Consider the following 10,832-nt stretch of genomic DNA (forward strand, 5'->3'; position numbering starts at 1 on the left):
TGCAATTTTCAGTCCATTACTTGTAGATTTGTCACTTGTTATTTCTGTCTCACAAAAAGAAGTTAAGCATTTTTATACTTAAAGCAAGAATTTATCAACACAAACATAGCAATTACTGAATCTCCTATAAGCCAAAGGTAAAGAATGGTATTTCTTTTAAGTGACCTTCATCATTCATAGTGACTACTACTCATAACACTAGCTGGAAGAGAAATTTTATATTTTACCAACTACTTTAATAAAGCCTACAATATTGTGTCTACAAAATACCTGAATAAGCAAACAAAACCTATTAAGAGCCCTCAAAATCCCCAAAACTCTTGTTTCTTACTGAGCAGACTATGCAAATTGCACCATACTTTTTACCACGTTTTGGGGAACAAAACTGTTCTGGTCACGTAAGGTGGTGAGTAAACATAGCACACGCTCCTAACTACTTGGGTTACTCAGGTCATAAAGACTGTGCCAGGCAGCATTAGTGACACAAGATCTTATCCCACCTCTCTGACATACACGGGAACCTCAACACTGCTCCTATCCTAGTCAATACAACTGAATGGGCTTAAGAGAAGGTATCAGCTTTAGTACTGCAAAGCACTACCAACCTTTCTTTGAATAATAAGGAAGAGAACACGGGAAAGAAACAGGCTTTTGCTTGAGCCTTGTCTCATTTGAAAAAATAACAAAAACACCCTCAAACCCACACAACACACAGTGCAGTATTCTCAGACCACTGTCAACTGGCACACAAGGAAGTCTTTTAAATACATTAGCACAACCCATACTTTTTCTTCAATATAGTTACTGACAGACCCTGTAGTCGCTAGCTTTTAGCATATTAGAAAACTCCAAACACAAATTTGCTTATTTCTTATGATAATCTAGATACTGACATAGTAGAAAAAACACAGAAGCTGTAAAGCCCTAGTTCAGCAGACCTGACCTAAACAACTGCACAAGTAAAATCACTGGGGTGATGAAAAACAAGGATGGTAATTTAGTTCTAACGCCTGAGAGCTACTCGTGCATTAACAGATCATAGCCAACAAGAGGTACAATCCCTTGCTGTAAAGGCAAACCAGTTTTTAACTCTGAAAGTTTATGACATTTAAAAAAAAACCAAAACTTTTTCATGCACATGAGCTTAAATTCAAATGTCTGTAAAAAGATTTAGCTCTGCTGATGAAAAGAGAAATGCACATTGAATACTTTTGCATATTTAAGGCCAAAGACACAGGTGTAGGATTGTTTCTGCCAGTAACAATGAGGACTCCAAAGCCAGAATGCTAATAATTCGTCCAGGATTCAAAGGCTCTTCCAGGTATAAAGACTACTCCTTTCCAAGTACTGCAGTGCCACAGATACAAGGTATTTACAAGAATTTTTACCACCAGATCATTTCAATGACAGGTTTTTTACAAGAAATAAAGGACAAAAAACTAGAAATCCAAGCATTACTCTTAATTAAACCCTACTGAAGTTCTGAGTTCTAGACCAAGTTAAGACTGAGTTTGATCTGTTACAACAAAATTCTGTGTATGGAAGCACACATGCCTCAATGCCCTGCCTTCCATTTAATTTCATTTTATTTTCTGAGAAACTATGCTTTATTCAAGCCTCTGTAGTTGATAATTAGCTATTATCCTCTTTAATTATGGCTAAATGAGAAAGAAGGGAGATAAGGACAGGCAGGTTCCAAGTGAAACTGATAAACTAATAATAATAAAATGAAATAGAAAACTGATCTCAGTGAAGAGATCACAGAGGAAGGGGGAGCTGGGAAGGGGAATCTCTCTCCTGTAAACCAGAGAAAGGGCCTTCCCTTTTTTCTTAACACATGGAAAACAGATATAACACCATTTCCTACAGCACTCTCCTGGAAAAACTGGGTGCCCATGGCTTGGACAGGCATACACAGTGCGGGGAAAAAATACTGGCTGGATGGCTGGGCCCAAAGGGTGGTGGTGAACAGAGTTAATTCCAGGTGGTGGATGGTCACAAAAGGTGTTCCCCTAGGCTCAGTACTGGGGCCAGTTCTGCTTAATATCTTTACCAGTGATCTGGACAAGGGGATCAAGTGCACCCTCAGCAAGTTTGTGGATGACACTGAGTTGGGTGGGAGTGTTGATCTGCTTGAGGGTAGGAAGGCTCTACAGAGGGATCTGGACAGGCTGGATCAATGGGCTGAGGCCAACTGTATGAGGTTCAACGAGGCGCAGTATCAGGTCCTGCACTTGGGTCACAACAATCCCATGCAACGCTAGAGGTTTGGGGAAGAGTGGCTGGGAAGCTGCCGGGCAGAGAGGGACCTAGGGGTACTGGTCAACAGCTGGCTGAACATGAACGAGCAGTGTGCCCAGGCAGCCAAGAAGGCCAACATCATCCTGGCTTGTATCAGGAATAGTGTGGCCAGCAGGAGCGCGGAAGTCATCCTTCCTCTGTACTCAGCACAGGTGAGGCCACACCTCAAATACTGTGTCCAGTTTTGGGCCCCTCACTCCAAGAAGGACATTGAGGCGCTGGAGCATGTCCAGAGAAGGGCAACAAAGCTGTGAAGAAGGGTCTAGAGCACAAGTCTTATGAGATGCGGCTGAGGGAACTGGGGATGTTTAGCCTGGAGAAGAGGAGCCTGAGGGGAGACCTTATCGCCCTCTACAACTGCCTGAAAGGAGGGTGTAGCAAGGTGGGCATCGAGGAAATGGCCCCAAGTTGTCCCAGAAGGTATTTAGATTGCATATTGAGAAAAATTTCTTCACTGAAAGAGTTGTCAGGCCTGGGAACAGGCTGCCCAGGGAAGCAGTTGTGTCCCCATCCCTGAAGGTATTCAAAAGACATCTAAATGCGGTGCTTAGGGACATGGTGCTGGACTTGGTGGTGTTAGGTTAATGATTGGGCTCAATGATATTAAATGTCTTTTCCTTCCTCCTAAATGATTCTATGATTCTGTATTTTGTGGTCTGATTCAAGATGCAGACAAATATGGGCCAGCCATAGACCACAGAGGATTTTAACCAGGGGGTGGGGATTAATTTGTTACCTACTTAACTGAATACCAAAACAGCCAGGTTTAATAACATGATGAATAAATTTAGTACCAGATAATTGTTCTGTATTTTCTTGGCATGATAAAATTATTTTCCACCTATCCTCAAATCTTCTTGCTTACATACCTGGAATTTATGTAGCATTTTCATAAGCATCAAATAACTTTAATCTGTATAGCTACATCTGTCAAACAAGATTCTACTAGCAAAAGGCAATTTATTTAAGGATGTCATTAGCCAAACTCCTCCGTTTACCCAGGCTGCCCCTCAAAATAACCCATCACATGCACATGTATCCCTAGCACAGCTAAACTATTTTTAGTGTATTCAAGTATTTTTAGTATTTTTTGTGTTTTTAAGTGTATAGTACTATGTTACTGAAACAGGAATGAACAGTATTCTGAACATAAACTTTTATTCATATTAATTTTTTCCTGAAACTCCCTTTTAATTGTCTTTAACTAGCCAAACTAGAAGTTACCATGAAAAAAATACTGAAAATGTTATATTTAAAATAATTTTAAACATAACACCATAAAATATATATATGAATTAATTAATTTTAATTTGATACACTATGTTACATCGAATGGGTCAGTCAGAGTTATCCATATAAACAACAGAAAGTTATAGAGAAGCTGAGTGCGTCTTCATAATACAAAAGCAACATACAGCAAAGAAGAAAACAATCCAGGTGATCTATTGTGCAAGAAAGAAAGCCTTTGCAGAAACAAACAAACAGTTTACCTGTTGGAGGTCCAATGTAATGGTCACATAATGATATTCAATTCCATTCTGGATACTAGGGCTTTGCCACCAAGTGTTCTTGCCATCAATTGCATTTGTTATTGGATGCCGTTCTGTTAGAATAGCAGAAATACATAAATATATTTCAAATTATTAGGAGATTTAAGTGGTTTTAGAGCTAAAATCTAGATTTTAATATAATTACAAAACTAATGAGGCAGCACTTTAAAATAAAAAACAGGAAATTATTTTTTTTCTTACTCTTGGGTCACAATCATGCTTATTGTGACTGGAATAAGAATAGTCTAATGACAGTTGTTTAATTTTGGACAGGATCACAAGAAGATGATTCAGAACACCTAAATGCACTTGGAAGCTCTCCTGATTCTACAGAAAATGTAGGCATCTAAATCAAGTGAACATTTCCTGCAGTCTTCCAAAGTTTCAAGTACTGTAAAGTCATTAAATGTTGCAACAGAAACAAGAAATCAGGAACCTGAGATATGGTGTGCAAGGAAAGCAGAGATTAAAGTAATACTGGTACTTGCATTTCTAAGACATTTCTAAGCACAGATGGAAATAATTCAGGAAATAATTCAGAAATCATTACAGAGGAAATGATTCAGAAATCATTACAGAATGTATTTCTCAACTGGAAAATTGTCTGACTTGCATACATGCATATAAAGAAGGTTTGCTTGGTTATGATCCATATCAAGAGTCCAAGATGCATTATTTTTCATGTCTACAGTTATTCTGCTGCAGTGTCCCAAATGAATCCCAAGTAATAAGGATAAGAATTTATTTACAGAATTCAATTCTTCCTAGATTTCAAGATCTTCTAAATTACTGGATTTTGCCAACACAATATTTCAATGTTATTTAGGCTGAGAAAAATCACACTCAACATTTCTGGATTAATTTTCATGGTCAATTCATGTTTCTCTCCTATACAAAATGGAGAATAAAATAAACTCAATTTTAAAAGGTACAAGGATCTACATTTTGAAGTCCCTAGTTGCCTAGAGCAAGTCTGTACATTATGGGGAAAATAACCCAAAGTAAACAGTCGGTTTCTTCTATGCAAGTTCTGTCTGCAAGAACATAACAAGATAGGAGAAATCCTACCCCTCTCATTAAGGTTGACTTTCTAAACTGACAGGTTTTCTTGATATAAAACTGGAATATGCTTCATTACCAGCTAGTCCTAGAATTGCAAATAATTAATTCATGAACTGATTAATTTACTTGTTATTTTAATTATTACTTAAATAACCAGCCAGATTGATAGTCTTTGTGTCTCTGGTTTTTTGCTACATCAACCACCTGTGGAGGACAGGAGTCCTAGCTCATTAAGGAAAGCCAGAATGTCTGAACATATTTAAAGACACCATTGAAGCGTTTTGTGGGAGTGAGGGAAGGCATAAGCCCTCAAAATTGAAAATGCCAAAATTTTCATTTAAATATCAGATTATTCAGTGTCATTAGTGAGCACCAACATTTGCAAGTCAGAATACTGGTGCTACAAGTGATGTTATTAGTAGCTTTATCTTTATATTGAAGAGAAAAGCAAAGCACACCCATGCTTTACATGTTGTCAGTTCCCACAGCTCTGATCATTTTCACAAACCTTGGCTTTAAATGAGTACTAGTAAAACTCTTCTGTAAATCAAACTCAGAGCTCCTCGGTGATTGTGACAGAAGCTGTCTAATTGGAAATTTTGATCTAAGTCTCTTCAGGTGAAATTGATATAAAGGTAAATCATGAGAAGGAGGGTTGGAAGATGAATCAACAATTAATGATAATCACCATTATGAAAGTTTAATCATAATTAATTAGAAAACAGTGATCAATGGCTGCCATGTTTTGCCTATTTAAAAGGGAAGGGAAAATAATATAATATTTGCAAAAAGGACTGGATTGCAAATGCAATCTCCCTGATGGATGGCAAGGGGAGAACCTACAGAGTGAGCCCATCAAACTGTGCTCTTTAATTTGGGCTCACATGTGATTAACCGGGGAATTTGTGTTCATTTCCTACTACAGTAATTAAGGGGAGGCACTCCAGACTCACACATTCCAGGGGGATCATTTAAAGTCTCGTTACATTACATGGTTCTCCTATTAATGAGCCATCTCTGTTTAAATAAGGCACTTCCTTCTGCCAAATGAGCATTTAAAAACCTTAAAATGAGATGTGGTTGGCAACAAAAGACCAGACATTATGAAGCTGGGCAGATTCAAGTTTTTAAGAGTTAGGGGAAACACAAATATAAATCATTCAGATGGGGTTTATATATATAGACATATATGTGTGTATATATATGTCTATATGCACACACATTAGTGTACACTATCTGATATCATAGGCAGAACATGGGAACAAAGCAATCAGCTCTGTTTTTGTCTGGTTTCTGAATTAAACAAACCTGATACAGAAAAAACATTCTATGATGTGCATGTGTCTCTAAATACCCATCTATAAAAAAGGGAAAGAATCCATTGCAGTGTTTGCCAGATGACATGGTTCCAAGAGCCCCTGAAATCTTCTCTGAGTGAGGCACACTACTAAATGTAATGCATCATTTGAATGCTTATATTGCTACAAAATCACGTGACCTTTCCTCAGAAGGTGGCGTTTGCTACAGTTAAAAAAGACGTCAAAACTTGGAAACTATCTCAGAGAAAAAAAATAGGTTGCAACTGTGTTCAGACAAATGAAGTAGCCTGTACTGGGGCAATTATAATTAGTGTCACAAACACAAGATGGGGAGCAAATGGATAGGTAGCCATTTAGTAGGAAAGCATCTGGGGATTATAACGGACAACTAGTTATATATCTCTCAGTGGTGTCACACCATTAAAAATGGGAAATATCTAAGTAAAACATTTAAACAGGAATATATTCTGTTCATTCTGAAGCAAATCTGCATCTCTATGCAGTGCTGGTAAGAGCTCAGGTGAATTTTAATAAAGATGAAAACCTCTAGAGAGAATTCAGAGAACTGCAATTTGCACAGTTAGAGTTCTAGAAAATACAACCTATGAGAATAATCCATTCCTTGTATTGACTGAGTTAGGAAAAATGTAACATGAATTTCTGCAAGGAAGATGAAGATTAGCTATTAGGAAAAGACTTTGTAATGAGTAATAATGACTAATAACTCTAGGAAGGGTGGCCCTGGAAGGAAGTTTCTAAGGAGAAGCTAAACAAGCTTCTGTCTGGAAAGCTACAGACATAGATAGTTCATCCTGTCTAGAACTAGCAGATGGATTAAATGCTTTTGGTTTTTTTCCCCTGTAGTTTTAAGCAGCATGCTTAAATGTGCTTTGTCATGGGGTGTAAATGTACCTGAGCTAGGTTTTAGACAGAAACAACTGGAAAAAAAGAGAAATCATCTCCATGCTTCTGTGGCTGTGCGTCTTCCAACATTTTATCTCATCCATTAAATGCTGTCTTAAGTGTCTCTACACTCTCTACCATCTACAGTGCCAATATACCCACAAAAACCTAACAACATTAATGGTATTCATGTCTTTTACTGCAAGGCCACGTGAAATTGAACTTGTATGACTTGACTTTCTTAGTCCTAATCTTCCCGACTATTAGAAACATGCATCTCTGAAGCAGATGATAAATTTATACTTGAGAAATGATTTTGCTTCTGGGTAGTCTTAAAAAAAGCAATGTTAGCAAAGATCAATTTTAATATGAAAAACTAAGCAATTAAACCAAGCAATACTCCATTATCTCATGTTCTTTTTGCTGGCTCAGTGAAACTGAATTAACATCAAATGAAGAAGAAAAATATCCCAGAACACAATAAAATAAAACTGGAGTTGGCCTTAAACTGAAATTTCAGATGTTGCTTAGATTGGCCAAAACTTTCAAATTCCACATGTAGGCATGCAGGTAAAAGTCATCTGGTTTTCATTCATGTTCAGTTATATATCAAGAGAATTCAACAACAGTTGTAGATACTTAATTTTTTTCTATATCAGAATTCAGGTGCTCCGCTTCAAGTATCCAAATCAGAAAGTTCAATTTGAGGCGTATACATAAAAGATACAGATTTTGAAATAGCAATGGAAGATGAGTAGTCTAATTTGAAGAGACAGACATTTCATAGTAATTGGGCCAGTCACCTACAGTTTTGTTTGTTACAGCTTTTGGAAAAAATCTTTTTAAAGAAACAAAATTAAAATGGCACACGTACGATGTGGAACCCTGCTCCTTTGATCACAAATACGGCACTGAGGGTTCCTTGCAGGCTGTCCAGGTACATGTTCAACAAGTTTGCAGTACATTTCCCGACCCTTTTCTCCACAGGTAGCATTGGTTGTGATGAGAGCATTAGTTGCCAGGTTCAACACTGCGGGAAACAACCCTGCAGAAAAAATAAAATAAAACCATTACAAACAGCAACAAAAGTGAATTTAGCAGCACAATCATAAATTAACATAGCACCTTTTATGGCATTAAAGCCACAGTTTTTCACAACTATGGAAGTAGTGAAGCACAGAAAAGCACTAACAACTTTGGGTTTGAATCCAGAGTCCAGACACCAGAATAAAGCCATTGGACTGATGGTTTCTTCCTCATTCCCTTCTAAAATTCACATTGGTACCCTCTGGTTATATCTTGAACAACATCAGGACACCAAAGGAGAAAATAAGTATGGAAGCATACAAAGCATAATGAAATTATTTTTCTCATAATCAAACCTTGTGTTCCTACCTAACTGGACACTGAAACATTGTATGGAAATTACCCATGAAAACTCTTTATTATTCTTCTTTTCTGCTTACATCTCCATGGGAAAGCTTTTCCTTCACAGGCAGCATCACTTGTATTACACTATATTACTATTCTGCTTAGGACCTCATAGTCACCCTTGTCATCAGAGCAGCTAAGTAATTCATGCAGCAACATGAACAGCATCTGTCATGTGTGGTTTCCCTTTCCTCAAGAAGAGGATAATATATACAACATTATATCTTTTATGGCAGTCCTGTTGTTGTTTTTTTCAGGTGCACATGCTGAGTGATGTATTATAATTCTCATTCAGCACAGCACTTAAGCAAATGTCTGAGTGCTCTGCTGAACAAAGTTCTATGTAGCAGTACGCTATAAAGATTATAAACCATATGAAGAACAATCATTAAAGCGGGTTACTCTCCTTCCCACTAAATACTGATCAAAACCTTTGAGCCGTGATCAAATTGATCCATGGAGGCAAAGTGATATATGTTGAATGTATATATTAGCCCCTCACATTAAATCAATCCGTTTTGCATCCTCAAAAGTGTAATTTGCCATGGCTGCAGGTTAAACGAAAACAACATCAAAAACACCTGAGGTATGGATCAGGATCGTCTTCAGATTTATTTGATGGCAATTTCCACTGGCCCCAAACCCACCTTTCTGCAATTCATTCAGCTTCTAACCCTACTGTATTATTATAAACTTAAAATAAGGCTTTAATCAAAACCGAATGTGCAATTATTGTACACTGACAAAGCTCCCTTTATAATGACTTCCCTTCTTCTCCTCTGCAGATGGACAACACTATTCAACTGACTCCTTTGAACTCTTTCACTCCAGTCTCCTGCTTGTCTCAGAAATTAAGCTGTATACCATTTAATTATCAAGCTTGGGTGGTCATGGTACATCTGTCCTCTGACATTGTGAGTTAGTGACTCTCACGCTTACTTTAAACACATGTTAAACATACTGCTTGAGCAAGGCAACCCATTAGTTACTAGCCCGTCCAATTTGTATAGTCAATCAATAGTTGAGATTTTATTGATCGTGTAGCGTGCTTCTTCTCTATAGATTACAGCCCATTTTCATCACATTTTCAAATCTATACAGTTGTTCTTGTATTTTTATTCAATGCATTCAGCGATATCTGCTGCTTTCTACAATGGGGACACGTGGTAATGTCTGTGTAAGCATTAGCCAAGTAGATGAATTAATAGCTGTGACTTACAGCCTCCTTATTCTCTTGTTAGGCTGTACAAAGTTAATAGTGTAAAAGCCAGTAATAATTTAGTCTTAACAGAGCCTGGCATTTGGTTTGGAGTTAAGTAGTTTATTCCCTCAAAAGTGAACCTCATAAAAAAGGACAGAATGATCCTACATGCAAGAAATTGCAGTAGATTGCATCAGGAGAATATATCCTTCAAAAAACAGCAAAAGAACTGAAAAAGAGCAGGCAAAAAGCATCCAAATTCACACAGCTATAAAAATATTACATGCTATATGTCCATACACATTGTTTTAAGTCAAATTTTAAATGTAAGAGACATAAGTAAATGAAGAGTGCTTAGGGAACTCATCAATTAGAACAAAATTTCACTCTCAGGTAACCTCTTTAATGTGCAGTGCAGCTTAGGGCAAAACTACCACACAGCCTTGCCCATTATCAGTACAAACACAGACACCGAATCCAGTATTGGGTGTTTCACTGAAGAGGCCATGTGAAGATCCAGTGCCTCAGAAAGAAGCCCACCATGCTGCATTCCCTGCAGGCTCACAGGAGCAGATCTGACAGGCAGAGAGCAAGAGCTGCACAAAGTGCTCCTACACTGCACCCAGCACTTGGCATTTGGTATTGATTAATTCCGCACCCCTGGAATTTTAGCAAGTTAAAAATTACATTTAACAAGTACATATTTGAAATTCTTTTGAATAATCTTTGCTTGTGAGGAGCAAGGAGTTGGACTTGATGATCCTTATGGGTCCTTTCCAACTCGAGATATTCTATGATTCTATGATACTGCTTTGTACAGCCCAAAGTATGGCTTGGCTTTTAAAGAACATTTGATGTGCAAGCCTGATGGAATGGAGGAAGCAATACTGTTCACATTGCTCTCTAGCAATTAATATATATAATACTTTAACAACATAGGCATGAAATTCTAGCAACACAGAAGATGAAAGCACTGTCTTGAATCCTTTATTTAGGCTCTTTGAATATGAAATAAAAATGTGAATGTTCATGATACGAGTATATACCCTTTCTAAGATTCCCATA

At 37.5% G+C, this 10,832-nt stretch overlaps 1 protein-coding gene across 1 annotated transcript in view; it reads right to left on the reverse strand.

Moving 5' to 3' along the window:
• Positions 1 to 9,024, reverse strand: part of LAMA2 (laminin subunit alpha 2) — a 296,182-nt gene extending 287,158 nt beyond the window's left edge. Inside the window, exons 1-3 of the mRNA XM_035899887.1 lie at positions 8,988 to 9,024; positions 8,010 to 8,180; positions 3,792 to 3,904 (exon numbers count right to left, since the gene is read on the reverse strand). Coding sequence (XP_035755780.1) covers positions 3,792 to 3,904; positions 8,010 to 8,180; positions 8,988 to 9,024 — 321 coding nt within the window. The remainder of the gene's footprint in view (positions 1 to 3,791; positions 3,905 to 8,009; positions 8,181 to 8,987) is intronic.
• Positions 9,025 to 10,832: the final 1,808 nt, after the last annotated feature.

This window comes from Egretta garzetta, unplaced genomic scaffold (genome assembly GCF_000687185.1).
Source record: "Egretta garzetta isolate BGI_Z169 unplaced genomic scaffold, ASM68718v1 scaffold397, whole genome shotgun sequence".
NCBI lineage: Eukaryota > Metazoa > Chordata > Aves > Pelecaniformes > Ardeidae > Egretta > Egretta garzetta.